At 41.0% G+C, this 19,371-nt stretch overlaps 1 protein-coding gene across 1 annotated transcript in view; it reads right to left on the bottom strand.

Annotated features, from left to right (window-relative positions):
• Window positions 1-19,371, bottom strand: part of NBAS (NBAS subunit of NRZ tethering complex) — a 676,063-nt gene that overhangs the window by 464,505 nt on the left and 192,187 nt on the right. Inside the window, exons 30-31 of the mRNA XM_063442147.1 lie at window positions 15,570-15,799; window positions 3,803-3,915 (exon numbers count right to left, since the gene is read on the bottom strand). Of these exons, the coding sequence (XP_063298217.1) occupies window positions 3,803-3,915; window positions 15,570-15,799 (343 nt within the window). The remainder of the gene's footprint in view (window positions 1-3,802; window positions 3,916-15,569; window positions 15,800-19,371) is intronic.

Below are 19,371 nucleotides of genomic sequence, written 5' to 3'. Positions count from 1 at the left end.
GTCAGTGATGACAGGCCCCCTTCCTCTCTGAACAATATTGGCACATTTGCAGCACATGCAGAGAATGCAGATATTAAAAGCAAGGATTGGGGGGGGCGGGGCCTGACCGCGGAGCGGAGCGGCCGCATGTCGCTGCAGCTCCCGTGTTTATCCTCACATATTGCCGATTCTAGACGAACACAAGCGGTGACCCGGCTTATAGTAGCTACCAGATGTCAAGGGACATCGAGACCAGCGAGTGGATACCACACAAGTGGATTGAGACACCGGCGCTGACCGCCCGGCGGTCGCGGCCTACAAGCATGGCGGTTGTGGGGGAGACGGCCGCTCTCCCGCCGCCCCAACACACTTCAAAGCGAAGCCAATACTACCGTTCCCCCCCCTGTGGACCGGCGGGGGTTATCCCGGTCCCCGCCAATCTGAATGACACAAGCACGCGGGCAGCAGCAGCCCATCCAAGCTTGGGCCTCGGGCGCACCGGGCCCAGCAACATGGCGGACGCTACGCAAATCCCAATACCTGATCCTGCGCGACCACAACCCACAAGCCTGGACTTGATATTCCAGCATTTCTGGGTCAAACTGGAGCGACTCCTCGCAAGCCCCCCCTCGGCACACGAAGGTACGCTACAGAGGGTGGGGAGGAAGAGACGGAGTGGGCCTGTCCCAGGTTACACATGCCCTTCACCCCCAGCAATGAATACTCACCACCCACCCAGGAGATTACCTCCGCAGCGGCAATCACACCGCCGAAAACCCGACAGCCGCGGGCGGCGGCGAACCACTGGGGCTTTCCGTTTCGCCCACACGGGGAAACACTGGGCATCCAAGAGTACCCGAGGCTATGGCACACCGCTGCAGACCCCGCACAAGGCATGGGGCCAGGAAACTACCTCACCATACCTGCTACACGCTGGCGATATCCAGGCTCCCCTAGCGTCAACCTCCACAAAGCCACGTATGGGAGTCGGCTGACGAAAAGGCCAGAATACGGCAGCCAAGCACGTGAACAACCACCGCACCCGGACTGACACCCAGAGAAACTCTCACCGCTCCTGCTGTGCATCCCATATCCCACTCAAGCAGACACTCTCAACAAACTCTAAACACTAGCGGGGAGTGCATGTGTGGGTATGGCTATGCCTACACGAGTAGATACCCCCAACATTGCGCAGCATACATGTCCTAAAGTGGTAGCAAGCCAGCTTACTAGTTATGATTTATGCTCCTGCATTTTCCATGTTTGCATTTAAATCTCCAGTTCCTAGCAAGGAATGAACCCTCTTCATTGCCTTTTAGCTTAGAGAGCATTACCTCCCAGTCTTACACGATACTTCCTGCGCCTAGTCAGTGTAGCAGGGCTTAAATATGTATATACTCATTACAGTCGGCCATGTTGCACACTTTCATATGTCCTAGACTGGTTAGGTAAACCAGCGACTAGACTAAATTCGATATAAAGGTAAATGAGGCCCTATGTCGTCAGGATATTGCCTGACCTGCTCGGCTAAGCGAAAACCACGCTCTAATTCCTACCTATTGTTCTGTTTTAAACGAGAAAAATAATTCAATTTTTTTTTTTTTATAGATTTAAAAAAAGAATCAACTGCTTACTAGATACAGCCTATTAATACATAATGTACCCGTGATCCTTTTTGAGTAGAAAACAAAAGCGTGGTTTATATATGTCATGTTTATTTCAAACTCTCTAAACGATGTACATCTTTACTGTCCATGTTATTACTTAAAAATTGTGTGCAAGATCACATGTTTACCCCTATGTTCAAACTATGCCTAACGTGCTAGAGGACTGCCTTTGGGGTACCTCATAAGCAAATGTTATAACTATGCACACTTCAAAAATAAAGAATTAAAAAAAAAAAAAAAAAAAAAAAAAAAAAAAAAGCAAGGATTGGGGCGATCACCGAATAGAATATTTCTATTCCACATGGAAGTTTTCACTTCTGGTTGAACAGCCAGTGGGGAATTTACTAAAAAAATTCATAAACGTGGCAATTTATTTGTTTCTATATAAAAAGGGACCTGAGGATTAGGGGGCTACTGAATAAATAATACCTTGGCATGAGATTATTAAATAATAGGTAGGGGCATAAAAGTGGTCCAATAGACTGGCGGCTGACGTTTGTGAGCATGGAATAAAACCAGAATCTGGTTTGGATAGAAGAGGTGCCAGGTTGGATGGGTGGCATAAAGGGGTTGAAGTGAACGGTGAGCATATATTAGAGAGTGGTGGCTACTGGGCAGAGATGGGGGGAGGCATAAGAGAGGAGTGCAGCATAAAGTAAAGAAGAAAATATCAACAAATGTAAAGGGTGCCTAAAGGGGAGCAAATTACTGTAAGGGGTATACCTAATGGGAAGAAAAGATGATTTCTAGATAAACAAAACATGTGATACTGAGGGAGAGGAATGCAAGATTTACAGCCATAAAAAAAAAAAAATAAAAAAAAATGTGTCAATCATCATTTTTGGGCACTTGCAAAATGAAAATATTATTTAGCTAATGCAGCTTTTCTAAATGCATCCCTAAGGGCCGAAATACCACCAAGTTACTTGCCTATATTGTAATTGGCTAGCCCACATTGCTGGCGCAGTATTTTTCAGAGTTAATACTGATTATGCAATTAGCTATTAATATGTACATTTAAAAAATCACCTTAGAGATAAATTCAAGATACATTATCCCTGGTGCCTAGTAAGTGACAGCAGAAATGAAAGCTAATAAGAACAGCACAATAAGATGAACTGCTTGCGTATGAGACATGTAAAACAATAGAACGCAGAACATGCCCACAGAACTCCCCCTGGCCAAACTAATAATTTCTTAATGTCTATCCCATTATATACACACACAGCAGCTACTGCTCAGCTGTACGCTGCCGGCTCTCGCTTTGACGCATATTAATAGAGAAAATTCACGTCTAGCAATATAAAAGACCCTCCTGGCTCTCTAACAGCTAGCATCACAGAGAAGCTTACAGATGTTTCCATGTCACAAAGGTACACATTTCAAGATCTAGCAGTTTATAGGTGATGCTACCTCTAGGCCAAAGGAGAACTGTGTGTATAAATGAAGGCTGAGGTAGCCATTCTCTCAGATGAATTACTAGCACAGCCTAAAAGGCTTTCCTTTTCTCTGCAGACAACGCTGGGCATAAAATGAATTGCCGTTGCTACGGGCATCTTGAATAATAATAATAATAATAAAAATTTAAAAAAAGGCATTTCTGTTTTCATAATGAAAGAGAGCTTTAACAGTATCATAATGTTGAATAAAAAGTTGTATGAGCCAGTGCAAGGATCTCATACTCTGTCTCCCCAGATGTTGCGTCCCAGAATTCTTTGAACGCAGTAGTAGCATGTTGGGAGAATCATTGGATTTTTTTTTAGTTCAGAGGTTGATATGCTTAAACTCAGGATATGATGGTGACGCTATGCACAGCAGCCATAAAACGTGTTCAGCAAATGAAGTAATGCAGCTTGAAAGGGATGTGGGGTGCCAGCATTACAATCACCGGCTACGTTTTACAAAGTGGAAGTTTAGGAAATAATGTGAAAGGGGTTGCATTATTAAGCCAAAAATTTAAAATACTCTGAAATGGTAGTCACTGGGGCCCAACCAACCAAATGATGAGCATCTGACGTGGAAATAGTGGAATGGTATGGTTAAAACGTGGCGGAAGGCGGACATGGGGTGGAAGTTATTTTGAACACTTCCTCTTTTAGCATAAAGTTTGTCATTCAACAACTTGAGAGATTAAAGATGTAAAGAACAAACTGTACCTTGTAACGGTAAAATCTTCACTCCAAATTCTTCAAGGTAACCAAGTGAACGGATTAAGTCAAGCTCCTCCTGAATGGTGCTCGGGCAGTCGGTGATTAATAGTAAGCAGCATCTGAAACACAAGCAGTTGGAATTTAACGGAGTCTCTGGAGACCTCTGGACTATAACTGATTAAACATATTTATTGTGTGGCCTGTCGACTGGCATTCAAATTCAATATATGAGTAAATGGAATTCAGCATTCTTTTTGCTTTGTGCTTGTTAGAAGTTGATAGGAGTTGCAGTCTTCAAACTGTCTCTGGCACACTAGTTACGGCAATCTACACTGCCGATTATGTATCGGTTTATAACATGAGACACAAAACGTGACACAGCAGAGCTATTCAACACTGGACTAGCAGTACAATAAAACACACTAAATATAATTAATCCATTGGTAATTTGATAAGCTCCATCATCTTCGTCACTCAATTCCCTTAGCCACATAGCGGTACATTAACTATATTATTAACATCACACTGCCAAAAATGCCCCCCCACCCCTTAATTTGAAGAGAGGGGGAAGATCCCCCAGAAGTCAGTATTGTGGATTACTGCATTTTAGTTGTCAAAAAGCTGAAAAACAAAAATGTTGGAATCTGCCTTCCTCCAACTTTGTCACTTCAAATGTAATTTGGTAAATACTCGATTTTTCATAGGTAAACCAATATCATTAACTGGATTTTACTTTTAGCACACACTGAATTCCTTGGAACTGGGAAACCACATTCTGTCTGTCTACCAGAAAGTGACACTGATTTGTATTTAGTGAAAACACAAGTTTCAAATGCAGGTTAAATTCCTCCCTATAGGAAAGCACTGAATCAATGCTTTCCTATGTGGACAAATCTGATGCTGGAAGTCCTCACACAGAGCGTGAGGAGGTCCAGCATCAGATATCGGACCAAAGGTGCTGGGAGACAACCACTGGAGGCGGACTTAGTTCTGCAATCTAAACATTGCAGTTTCTCTGGAACTGCAATGTTTAACATTGCATCACGAAGTGCAAAAGGGACACTGTACCCAGAACACTTCAATGAGCTGAAGTGGCGTGGGTGCCTACAGTGTCCCTTAAAGCTAAAGTTGTTTTGGTGACTATAGTGCCCCATTAATGTACTGCCCTGGCTATAATCTCTATAATAACAAAAACTAAATAAAAACAGTGAAGAAAGGATTAGAATAAAATTAAAATTAGGACAAAAATCCACAAAGTAAAAACTTGGGACAATCTACAAACAAACACAGGGTTAACAAACAACCACTAAAACACTTTGCGGTGAGTTTATACTGGTACCCTATATTTCTATTGCATGTCCTTTGATTCCTTGGTAATGAATTGAAAAATAGCAATTAAACTCTTAGTAAAATAATGCATCAGATACATTTCTCAGTAATATATAAACAAAACAAAATAAAATACTAAGCACATAATCAGCTGGCACGGAAACGGTTTCACACATTTTAATGTGCATTGTGGAAGGTGGTACTATCAAGGTTATTAAAAACAACACACAGCTTTCACCAAAAATTCGCTTATCGTGCGCAGGTTAATATCTAATGATGTTGCCATTCAATTAGCAATTTATTAAGGCATTAACAACTCCCAGAATCATAAAAAGAACAACACTGAGGTGGAATGGACACAAAATATCCACCCACCAGAGTTTGTGGTGGTTAAAGGATATGGTGGGGCATAACCCCTGGGAATAGAGACAAGAAATGGGACTAGTGGTTGACAGAGTTAAGACACACTGCCACACCAAAAGACCTTATATCCTTATATGAAAAAGGCTGTTTCTGCACATACCCTGTAGGGGAACTCTTATGAGCAGATAGCCAGAAAAAACAAAAAAACTCTTTAATGGTCCCTCTTGGGGAGAGAAAAAATGAATAAACGTACAAACATACAAACTAGGTTAAAATTGGGACCTAGTGGGGAATGGTAATGACTAAACCAGGAAACAATGTTCCACGAGCAAGTAGCAAGGGTTGTATCAATATATTGAAATTTTGCCAGGGATTGTAACAATGTACTAATATCACAGAACACCAAGTGTCATGAATGTATATAAATTATAACTTGCAGACCAAATGGTTCCTGGACATGCCTTGGCTGATATCCCATATACTAAATGCTCCTCTAGCCTAAACCAGAGAAAAATATACAGAAGATCTACAAGAATAGCACACCTAAATTGATTTCATTTGTATGGTGTCAGACCCTTATAATAGATTACTTATATATAAGACAGAAAGACACCATAACAGAATATACAATAGGTAAATCTCAATTAAATAAAGCGAGGAGTATTTCTTAGAAATGCCAACAATTTTAATCTCCCGTGAAAAGAGAAGCACATCTAGATTTGTGGTAAAATTTAGACAGAAACTCAGTTCCTCGTTGTCAGAAAAGGAACAGCGTTGTGTCAAATATGTAACAAGGTGCAAAACAGCGTTATGTCAAATATGTAGCAGAATGCCAAACAGCTATATGAGATTTGGGGGTAGGAGTCCCTAGCATTCTGTTCATACAGACAATAACCGCAGGTAGAGTCCAGAGAATCCGTTTGATTAGTCAAAAAAACCCCAGAACTGTCCCAAAATAAAGTTTAAAAGTTAGAGAATCATCCGCTCTGTGTCGGTAGCTCGACGCGCGTTTCGGCGATCTACGTCGCCTTTGTCAAGGGCTCTTGACAAAGGCGACGTAGATCGCCGAAACGCGCGTCGAGCTACCGACACAGAGCGGATGATTCTCTAACTTTTAAACTTTATTTTGGGACAGTTCTGGGGTTTTTTTGACTAATCAAACGGATTCTCTGGACTCTACCTGCGGTTATTGTCTGTATGAACAGAATGCTAGGGACTCCTACCCCCAAATCTCATATAGCTGTTTGGCATTCTGCTACATATTTGACATAACGCTGTTTTGCACCTTGTTACATATTTGACACAACGCTGTTCCTTTTCTGACAACGAGGAACTGAGTTTCTGTCTAAATTTTACCACAAATCTAGATGTGCTTCTCTTTTCACGGGAGATTAAAATTGTTGGCATTTCTAAGAAATACTCCTCGCTTTATTTAATTGAGATTTACCTATTGTATATTCTGTTATGGTGTCTTTCTGTCTTATATATAAGTAATCTATTATAAGGGTCTGACACCATACAAATGAAATCAATTTAGGTGTGCTATTCTTGTAGATCTTCTGTATATTTTTCTCTGGTTTAGGCTAGAGGAGCATTTAGTATATGGGATATCAGCCAAGGCATGTCCAGGAACCATTTGGTCTGCAAGTTATAATTTATATACATTCATGACACTTGGTGTTCTGTGATATTAGTACATTGTTACAATCCCTGGCAAAATTTCAATATATTGATACAACCCTTGCTACTTGCTCGTGGAACATTGTTTCCTGGTTTAGTCATTACCATTCCCCACTAGGTCCCAATTTTAACCTAGTTTGTATGTTTGTACGTTTATTCATTTTTTCTCTCCCCAAGAGGGACCATTAAAGAGTTTTTTTGTTTTTTCTGGCTATCTGCTCATAAGAGTTCCCCTACAGGGTATGTGCAGAAACAGCCTTTTTCATATAAGGATATAAGGTCTTTTGGTGTGGCAGTGTGTCTTAACTCTGTCAACCACAACTCCCAGAATCATAGTTCACTTTGGAATCATTTAATATTATGAAATCTTGCTTATTTATTATTCTAACACTCCAGCTTGAAGTTGCAAAAGCCACCACAAAGCTGACAAAACAAATTGACCATTTCAATAACTAGAGAACTAGAGTGTGACAGAGCTCCCGTACTTCGACCGAGTACCTTCGCCAGGCCAGCTTTCTTAATGCTATCGGGGGACTCTGGAGCACTCCAGACCCAGTCACCGAAGCTTGTCTGTGGTCTCTGAGGAGCTATTCCACTGGACCAAGCTGCAGCTCTCTCCTTCCAGGCAAAATCCTCTCTGATTTTGCCTCTTCCACCATCTCCAACTACTACCTTTACAAATGTGCATGTGGCACTCAGGCCCAGCTCTTACTTAACTTCAGGGGATCAGGAACCAGTGCAGTCAGCCAACAGGTCTGAAACCTCTGTTACTGATATCCCTGAATAAACCAGACAGGAGAAAAGCTTCCCAATGAAACTAACATGCAACACTTTATTTTCATTTAGGACTACCCCCTATGCACATTACATTACACTTATTGCGACATACTCAATCCAGTACATATAACCAAATCATATTGAGACTCCTACAGGCATTCAATATAATATTAGAGAAAAGGGATACCCTAATTGGTGCCTCAAAAAAACCCTACACACGAGACTTACAAACTACAAGCTCCTTGAATAAGGAAACATCTGATATGTAGTATCGGCACCTTTGATGCTGGTTGGCAAACTGTACAGGCTATCTTGCGAAAATACTGCCCGATTATTGACGAACATCTTAATGTAGATGTACTTATGCCCTTCCCATCTATTACAGCCAGCAGAGGTCAAAATCTGCAGGATAGATTGGTCCACGGTCACTTCACTGAGCATTGCCGCTCGAGGTGCTTCCTGGCTGTTAACGGACTTCGACCGTGAGTTATTTCCCCTTAGGAAAGCATTGATTTAATTTTTTCCTATGGGGAGGGCCTAATGCACGCGCAACACTTTACTGCGCATGTGCATTAAAGCCCCCTCGTCAGTAACGTCAGATGAGGTGGAGCCGCAACCCAGCACCGCGGGACATCGGCGCAGGGATCAGGTGTGTAAATAATGGGTTTTCACCTGAGGGAGTGGGGAGGCACAGGGAGCTATAGTGCCAGGATTACAGCTTTGTATTCCTGACACTATAGTTTCCCTTTAAGGGTAGTTTAGTTGAAGAGAGAGAAGAGGCTCTGCCCCCTCTTGTTTTACACTATCTTCTGCATATGCCTCTGACGAAGGTGCCATTCAGAGCACCGAAATGCGTGTCATGTATTTTAACTTCACTCCCTCACTATAGGACACAATATTTTTGTTATTTATTTGTATTTATTTTTTTACTTCACCACAGTTTAATAGTTTAGTGAAGGGGCTCTATTCAGGATAGCAGTCTCCTCCATGAGCAGTGGGTAGGTTCAAGATGGGGAACTTTTTTTTTAGATAATCTCTTCCCTCCCTTTGCACTTTGTCCCGGCCCTAAAGTAAAATGATGGGGGGGACCTATTGTCTTCCCCCCTGGCCCCCACCCCTGAGCGGCGGGTGGGGGCCCTAAATACTAATAAGGGGGGGACCAGTTTTTTTTCATGCAGGCTCTGTCAATCATAGCCAGGGAAGGTGTGGCTAGGGCTGCATAAACAGAAACAAAGTGATTTAACTCCTAAATGACAGTGAATTGAGCAGTGAAATTGCAGGGGAATGATCTATACACTTTATTTAGCTAAAGTAATTTAGGTGACTATAGTGTTCCTTTAAGCGCAAACGCCACTCAAAATCCTCACTGTGTCAAACACCAGAAAACATTAAATAGTTCAGAACTCCGAGGAGGTAACAGATTGGACCAAGGTCACAGCAAAATGTAAATAACCGATAAAAAGTTAAAGCATTAACACTGTGCTACTTTCCTGGACAACAATGGCCTAAATATTTTATGCATAAATGCATTTCACATTTGACTGGTGTAAAGCACAATAAACAATTCCGCACAGAGACAGGAGAGTTTCCTTTCTCCTTGACAATGGAGGACAACCACAAAAATCAATTGCTATCAACACCACGTCAAAAACAATTATGTCAAACAGAAAAGGTCTCAAAAGGCTATTTTCAGGACGATGATAATGTAACCTCAAAAATAAAACTCCACAACACGCAAGGCAGATTGAAACGAATACAGGCTGGTGAAGATGTCACCAATGTAACATTAAAGGAGGATATTCTAACATTTGTGTTGTGTCTTCAAGAATCTGATGATTTCCTGAAATGTATCCTGGATCTGACGGATGCTACAGCTAGTGAATATCAAATCCATATCACGTCTGTCTTCAACCGAGAACTACAAACAAACACTAACAATTCCTCCCAGTCCAGCAGTGGAATGTAAGTTCCATGATAATCAGCCATCCTCATAACACACATAGTACTGTAAGGTTTTTACTTTGTGCAAATGCGTATTTCTCGGGTAGCGGACACCTACATATATAACAATTTTTAACAGTGACACGCACATACAACTGATAGACAGACAGACAGACCAAAAGAGATGTATGTGAACAGGTGTTATGCGAACATCATGTTATTGAGGGGTTGTGCAGAGAACATCAAAAACCATGACACTAAGAGTCGAGTTTATTTATATACGTCTCCAGAAGCCCAATACGACATTTTTTGTTTTCAATTTTTTTTACTATTACATGTATCATAGGTCTATACATACTTGAAAGTTACATTATTAGTGTTATAGTTATGGGTACTGTTATTGTTAGGGGGAGTGCATGAATTAATTATGGTTGCTGTGCTAACCCTACATTATCCTAGCACTGTTAACTTTGCAGTGTAAATTGCAGACTGTACTAAGCTTGCAGTCCATGATGAAGACTGTACTAAGCTTGCAGTCCATGACAGTGACTGTTCTAAGCTTGCAGTCCATGACGGTGACTGTACTAAGCTTGCAGTCCATGACAGTGACTATACTAAGCTTGCAGTCCATGATGAAGACTGTACTAAGCATGCAGTCCATGACAGTGACTATACTAAGCTTGCAGTCTATGAGAGTGACTGCACTAAGCTTGCAGTCCATGACGGTGACTGTACTCAGCTTGCAGTCTGTGACAGTGACTGTACTAAGCTTGTAGGCCATGATGAAAACTGTATTAAGCTTGCAGTCCATGACGGTGACTGTACTAAGCTTGCAGTCCATGACGGTGACTGTACTAAGCTTGCAGTCCATGACGGTGATTGTACTAAGCTTGCAGTCCATGAGAGTGACTGTATTAAGCTTGCAGTCCATGACGGTGACTGTACTAAGCTTGCAGTCTATGAGAGTGACTGTACTGAGCTTGCAGTCTGTGACAGTACTAAGCTTGCAGTCTGTGACAGTGACTGTACTAAGCATGCAGTCTGTGACAGTGACTGTACTAAGCATGCAGTCCATGATGGTGATTGTACTAAGCTTGCAGTCCGTGATGGTGATTGTACTAAGCTTGCAGTCCGTGATGGTGACTGTACTAAGCTTGCAGTCCGTGATGGTGACTGTACTAACCTTGCAGTCCGTGACGGTGACTGTACTAACCTTGCAGTCCATGACGGTGACTTACTAACCTTGCAGTCCATGAAGGTAACTATACAAATCTTGCAGTGCATGATGGGTTCTATGATAGCCGCACACCTTTTTTGTTTGACCAGGTAAGATACATTTTAACCACAGGTACAGCTGAAAATCGATAAAGTGAAACCGGTCTGTAAATTACTCAATGGCTTAAAGCACTCAATGAAGGTATCTAGGTGCAGTGGTCTTTTAAGTTTAACCCTGAAATGTAAAGTACTGCCATTTAATAGATGCAGCAATTCTTAAATCCAGGGATAAGTATGCCACTAATGGCTGTCTACCTGAGAGCACTAAGGGTTTTTCCGCTGTGAAACGTGATTCTCACAGCTAACCTCTAATAGAAGTGCATCGCTGCAGTGCATGCACTTTTGGATTGAACATTCACAAGCATCAGTGTGATGTTGTGGAAGGCTGAACAAGTGACAGCAGGGACTTGATCTTGGCACTGGAGAAAAGGGTGAGTAAAATTTTGTTTTTCAATTTTTTTAAATTTAGATTTAGGAAGAGGAGGGCTAAATCGAATAAAAAGAAAGTCATTATAGTGTTATAAATACAGGTTAGTATTCCTAATGCTATAATGTTTATTTTTGTACTTTTTTTAAAAAATGTAACTTCTATCATCCACACGGTAAAAATAAGACACCAGAAATGAGGGGCTCCAGCTGCTACCCCGTTTCTCATTTATATTAACTTGGAAATTCACAAAGCAAAGGGAGTTATTGCGATCCAATTAAAAGTCTGCAGAGAACTTTTCAAGCAAATAAACAAGTACGCTAGGTTTGTTAAAACTTAGTCAATACAATAAAACTTATCTCGCTTGTTTAAACTGAACACTGTGAATTTGCATTAGTGCTGTATTCAGCGGAGTTCCAATAAAAATTCCATTACTACATCTGAATGCGTCCGTACTGTTGTACAAATAAAAAGGGAGGTTTGCCAAACATTACAGAAGCATCCACCTAACTTATTCAATTAGAGATTGTCTGGATGCCTTCTTAACAAATCTTAAGAGTCATTTATAGTGGCGATAAGTTGTCTTGAGATGCATAATACTTATTTGGGATTTTATCTACATACAATTAAAAAGTATCAGCTCTGCAATAGAAGGATGAAAGTATTCGTGCATACATTTCTTGTATCTATTAAATCTTGGAATGGCATCTAACGAAAAATATCGCATTTGCAGAGAAAATATTTTTGTACCTTGGTTTTTACAAAATCTGTATTTAACAATAAACAAGACAACTGTTATTCTGTATTTCATATATATATGAAATATATTATATAAGCTGCCTATTATTTCAATATAGAGATCTGGTTTTTCAATTCCTGTTGTGGCATGGTGTATGTATGTTTGTGGAGAGATGCGTGAGTTCTCACGGTGTATGGGATATCGAGTGCCTAGAGGCTTAGAAAGTGTATTGTGTAGGTGAGATTCGCTTGGCACAATATGGCAAAGCTTAAGGAAAGATATGCCTCCTTATCGTTATATGATACCCCTAACCAAGGGGGCAGTGGGAGGGGAAAAGGGGGGGTGAGATGGAGTAGTATGCATCGAGTATCGTGTCTCTGCAGTAGCCAGCTCTTATGCTGGATGGTTAACCAGAACATGTGTAAGAGACATCAAAGAAAAAACAACCGAATATACAAATGAGACTTAAAACAAATATGACGGCTTCTCAATGTGTTTGCCCCAAGGACTTCTTCTCAGGTGCCATGGCCTTGTGTATTGGCCCAGTCCCCGAGTATTGCCAGGTGTCAGCCGCCTGTGCGCCTCCGGCTCTCGGGACTAAGGGGGTGACGCGTGCTGGGTCCCAAGTGTCTATAGGGGTGGTCGACTGTGGGTCTTTATTACTTTCAGCCAGTTCCAGTGCTTTTAGGAAGACTGGTGCCCCTTCGATCGACGTGAGTGTATGATTAGTTCCATTGTGGGTTACCACAAGAGCTCCTGGAGTTCCCCAGCAGTAGGTTATGGCTGCAAATCTAAGTTGAGAGGTGACTGACCCCAGTGATTTCCACCAAACAAGGCTTTTTGTGAGGTCTTGATGAGCCTTCGAAAGTTAGAAGTGCCCTATTCCTCAGTGCCATCAAGATTTGTTTTTTGTCTTGCAAGGATGACATCTTGTGCTACCCCAGTTGATGTTTTAAGTGCGCCTATGATGCAATAAACTCCGTCAATAACCACTTTTTTGGCAGATGTGTGGGGTAATATGGATGCAAGTAATCTGCGGGTATAATGCGGGAGTTCTTCTGTGGTCACGTCAGCAGGGATGTCACGTATTTTAATGTGGTTCCTGCGCTGTCTAAGTTCCAGGGTCGAGATTTGGTGAGCCATGGTGACTTGGTTTGTTTAGAGTTGTTGCACTGTCTCTTTAAGGGCTGAGACGTCAGATCTGGCATCTGCAAATGCGATGTTTTTCGTTAGACGTCATTCTAAGATTTGAAAGATACAAGAAATGTATGCACTGGTCAGTGATGGCCTGTATATCAGTTCTCAGCAGCGTGAGATCAACAGCCCACAGTTTATGGATGTCATTAAGCAGGATTTTCAAGTCCTATTTGGTTGTGGGAGCTGACCCGTCCGAAGTTTCAAGTGTGTGTAGCAGACTTGCCTGGGTGAGTGGTGTGGCCTCCTGCTCTTCTTGTGTCCGGTTCTCATTGTTACGGTCCACTGCTGGAGTCAGCTTGGGCTGTGCAGGATGTCTTAGCATAGCCCCTATGTCTCTGCCATCGGCAGTCGGCTTTTGGGAGCGGCGTCCCATATCGGTCCGGCAATCAAGCGGCGTCAGGGAGACTGTAGGGTCCGTTCCCAGCGGAGGCTGTGTGGTGTTGCCACGGAGGAGTGCTTCCAGTTCCTGGCTCAGAGGTGTGCAGTAGGCCGCAGATTTACACCACGGTTTGGAGTTTTTCGGCGTGAGAAAGAAAGGCATCTATTGATGCGTTGTGGCTCAGGGAGACCAGCTGGAGGGGTAAGGAAGTCGGATGGGTCTTATTTTTCACGATATTCGGTTTGATGTTGTAGACTGTTTGGGAGCTGTTAGAGATGGCGTTCGTTCATCAGGCTTGCAAGCTCCGCCCCCTCAAATCCTGATTTTAACTGCACACTGTGCAAATATAATAAGCGCGTTGCGGAGCGTGACGTAACACTGCAATGGTAGTCCCTACTTTGTCTTATATTTTAAAGAAAACTAGAGCAGACAGGAAGAAATGAAGAACAGATCCTGACAGAGGGAGAGAAGAGGAATCGATTAAGAAAGGTAAGTACGGCATGACAGTGCCGCTTTAAGAGGCCCACAAGGTAGTAAAGGGATGTTATAAGACATGAACAGGGACTAGGATAGACGCACAAGGAGGGATAGAAGATACATAATTAAATGTACTTTTTATGGAAGTAAAAGGTTAACATGTTGTCTTAACAGTTACTAGTTTGCTCTACTTTACTACACGCTACACATTAGCGTAAAAATTATGCAATTCAACCAACTACTATGTCCATAAGGCCATTTAGCACTTATGATGGAAGGGGGAATCCCATATGCCTGGGACAGTATCATGGAATTCACAAATGTCACATCCTCATATCACTGGAATTCTCCTTCCTACCAATACCTTGATCATGTTTGTTTACAAACTGTGGATATCATTTGTAACTCTTAAAGGGGAACTGTCATCAAATATTTAATTCTGATTTAAAAAAAAAAAAGTTTATTACATTCAATGAAACGTCATCATTTAGTGATGCCTATTGATTGCTTTGATAAAATTTTACTTTTTTATCTGGCTTAACAGATACTGACTCTTCTATTATCTGAACAACTGCAACTCATCAGCTACACTTTCTCTGTGTACTCTGTGTGAAACTGCAGCAGCAGGCAAGTCAGGCTGAGCAGCAGTTGGTCGGATAACAGTTAGTTGGGTGAAACATGGCTGGTCAGCCAGATAAAAAAAGTTAAATTAATTAATACCTAAAAAAAAAACTAAAAGTGAAAATTAATGAATAGGTGAATAGTTGTCCCTTCACTGCGCAACAAAGTTTTCTAAGTGGAATAATCGCCACAGAAACTCATAGAATGTTCCTGCTGATTGCTCCAGCTTTATAAAGTTTCACAAAAACTGAATTTCATCTCACTTTTTGCTGTATACAAAAATACAAACGTGTCATGCTCTGCAAAGTGGTCTCAAGTAGAAAAGGTATCAATAACCATTGGAATTCCATTGATGCAACCGCTACGTTTACAAATTTGCACTAATTTTGAGAAAATAATAAAAAAATATAAAATAAAAACACTTTTTATACATAACCTGGACTTTCTTCCTATGACATTTGGTATCCTGTGCACATTAACACTGATACAGCAGCTCAGCAAAAAAGCTGCAAACTTCCTATTTTCCAGGCAGACTCCATTTTTTTAGGTGTCATTTTTGGTGATTTACCTTGCCAAATCCATACAGTTGTCAGTCAGAGTAGCCGATGAATTGAAGTACTCTCTGCTTGCCGCCAGTACCAGTTCCACACTTTTCTCATAGCTGACTCGGTATTGGGCTTTCCCTTTCGACGAAACGCTCACAGGAAGATCGATAGAGTCAGCACTGCAATGCATCATGTGACCAGCCAGGCGGATATTCTCCAAGCGGCTTGAGCATAATAAACTTTCTGCAAATATCTAGAATATAAAAAAAATATATATATATATTATCTTGCCTTATAACAAAATCAATCAATCACTCACTACAAGCAAAAACAAAAATCAGAATCTGACCAATATGTTGGATTAAACTGATAATTACAACACACATTTATACAAATACACACACATTCATGAACACCTCACCCAAGAAACAGAAATGTAGGCCCTTGAATGGTTAATAACAGACTGTCCATTGTAGATATATTTGTTTCTAAACTATTTACATGTTCTACTGGCAGCACTTGCTCGGTGTTCGCATTAAGTCTATAAAAATAAATACAATTAAATAAATAACTCCTAAAAATATAGGCTTCCCATGGTGTTCAGAGCAAAGCGAGCAGTTCACTCCAATACAATACAACCCACGCAACCCTCACTCTACTCAAATTCGCCCCTTCTTTCCGCAGATAGGAAAATGTTCTAATAAACGTAAAGACATCTAATTGAAAACGCATTTATCCCAGAGAACAATGCTTTCTACTGCTGGGCAATGAGGTAGGACTAACATTTAAAAAGAAAGGAACTCAGAAAAAGCAGCGATGCCAATTAAAGGCATATCCGCCTAAACATTGTTACTTACTAAGGAGTGAATTCAAAGCGAATTTCACATTCAAGGCCAGATTAGCCAAACAGAAAGCACAGCTTTTCCAAGAATTTTTCCAAATCAGCTATTTTGACCTTACATTTGAAATTCACTTTAACCCCTTAAGGACCAAACTTCTGGAATAAAAGGGAATCATGACATGTCAGACATGTCATGTGTCCTTAAGGGGTTAAATTCTCACCTTATCGAATAACCTGAATATTTAATATTGTACAAGTACAGCTAGCTTGAAGCATCATTGGATTTATAGTTCTCTCCACCAATGGATCTTCATTCCTTAGTGAAAAACAACATGCAGTACACAATGCACAACGTCTGTCAAAATGCTAAATAAAAGCTATTTTCATTGCGATCACAAGACCAGGCTATTGACCAACTATTTCGATTTCCAGTCTATTGTTTCTTGTTTTTTTTTTCTGTTATAAGTGTCACACCCGCTTTAGCAAAGAACCACACATCACGGACTTATGAACAAGTTGTAATGGAAACATTTCTAGTTCAGAGGAACTTTTCTTCATTCAATATACTGATAATATTTTGTAAGTAAAATACATTTGTTGTTGTTGTTGAACATTAAAATGTTTCACATATTAAAATCACAGCCTCAACCAAAAAAAACTATACACTTAGTGCGTTGTGTTACAAAAGACGGAATAATATATTGTGAAAAGGGTCAGTTTAAGAGTTGCATAGTTACATAGCTGAAAAGAGCTTGCGTCCAAGTTCAGCCTTCCTCACATATGTTTTTGCTGTTGATCCAAAAGAAGGCAAAAAACCTAGTCTGAAGCGCTTCCAATTTTGCAACAAACTAGGAAGAAATCCCTTCTTGACCCCAAAATAGCAGTCAGATGTCTCCTTGGATCATGCAGCTATTACCCCACTAATTAGAAATTATATCCCTAAATGTTAGGTTTTTGGAAGTATTTGTCCAATTGCAGTTTAAACATCTGTATGGACTCTGATAAAACCACCTCTTCAGGCAGATAATTCCATATCCTTATTGCTCTTGCTGTAAAAAAACCTTTTATTTGCCTTAGATGAAATCTCCAAGCCTAAATGTGTGACCTTGTGTCCTATGTGTAGCCCTGTTTATGAATAGATTTCCAGATAACTCCCACTTACTCCTAACCCTGCAAGCGTAATTATTGCAGTTTTTTATAAACTGCAATAATTACCTTGCAGGGTTAACTCCACCTCTAGTGGCTGTCTACTAGACAGCCACTAGAGGGAACTTCCTGCTCTATAGCACAGAAAACCTGTGCTAGAGCGTCGCTGGACGTCCTCACGCTGTGTGAGGACCTCCAGCGTTGCTCAAATCCCCATAGGAAAGCATTGAAATTCGTTTTCAGTGCTTTCCTATGGGAAGCGCTAATGCGCTTGCGCATTAGGTCTCCTCGGCCGGTGGGCGGGATCAGTCTCGCCCACCGGCCGACGAAATCACAGGGAGGAGCGGCGCGGAGGAGGAGGTAGCAACGAGGGACATCGCCGCTGCCTCAGGTAAGTGACTGGAAGGGTTCTCACCCCTTCAGTAACTGGGGATTGGTGGGTGGGAGGGAGAGGGAGCCTCCAGTGCCAGTAAAACTGATTGTTTTCCTGGCACTGGAGTTTCCCTTTAATATATTACAGGTTCTAGTTCTGGATGCAGGAGTGCAATAATTGGAATTAAAAGCTGGAGTAAATTCGTTTTAGGATGCATGACTCACCATACGTAAAATAAACTATATTACTTTGTTTAATCCATAATTTTCAAATATTCGACAAATAAAGGTGGCAAGCACAGGATGGATTTCTTTTATTATTGTAATGGCAACATATGATGATACAGCATGATTAGCATTGGGATGGAAATATTTGCTGTGATGTAATGTTTATTTAATTTTCATTTCTGTATAAAAAATCTGCCTTGGGCATCTTTTATAAAATGTAAGTAAAAAGAATGTCACATTGTTGCTTGCTAAGTATTCTTTTTCTTTGGCCATTTTGAAGCAGAAATATGAATGGAATTGATAGAGATAACAAAAGCATCTCTTAAACAAGGAATGCATGAATGATGTGTCATTTAAATAGTTACATAGTAATCTAGGTTAGAAACAAAAGTCTCCAGTCCATCAAGTTCAGCATTTTAAACACATCATTGTATGCTGTTTTTATGCTGCTGATGCAAAAGAAGACAAAAATAAAAACAAAAAAACAACAACTTGAAGTGATGGCGAATTATGCTACAAAAACAGGAAACAAAAATCTTTGACTCCATAATGGAACTTAAATTTCTCCCAAGATCAATAACCTGTTGACATATATATCAATGACATCCTTGTATATTGCGTTTTTTTAAAATATAAAATCATACCAGCATTTAAAAAATAATATTTACTGTAATATTTACCTACTGTAAAGAACCCTCTACAGAAAGAGTTTGGCAGTGGCGAGGGAGCGCTGATGCTCTTCTTGCTCCCTTGTGAGCCCTCTCTGGAGATGCCCGGGAGCTCCTCTCTGGAGATGCCCGGGATCCAGAATATGACTTAATTCTGGCCCCACATCACAGAACAGTGTGATGGAGCAGTAAGGAGCTGGAAGAGCACAGGAGGCACTGGACCCCAAGGAGAGGACAATGCCAGCTTTCCCAAAGGTGAGAGTGTGTGACTATCAATGTGTGTTTCAAATCAGTGAGAGCTTGTGTCTGACCGACACACTGACACACACACTCTCAATGACAGTCACAAATGCACAGATTTGAAACACACTTACTGACAGACACACAGACAAAAACACGATCACTGAAAAAAATGGGAATTGGAGGCACACCCAGAAGTTGCATTTCTAAGCAGTGGTGCTGCCGTAAAGCCCAAACCATATGCAAAATACAGTTAAAGGAACAGCACACACACACAAACAAAAACACAGTTTTACATTTAACAAAGCTACTTAAAATCACCTGTCTTAG

Source organism: Pelobates fuscus, chromosome 2 (assembly GCF_036172605.1).
Source record: "Pelobates fuscus isolate aPelFus1 chromosome 2, aPelFus1.pri, whole genome shotgun sequence".
Classification (NCBI taxonomy): Eukaryota; Metazoa; Chordata; class Amphibia; order Anura; family Pelobatidae; genus Pelobates; species Pelobates fuscus.
This window is presented reverse-complemented; position numbering and strand designations above follow the sequence as displayed.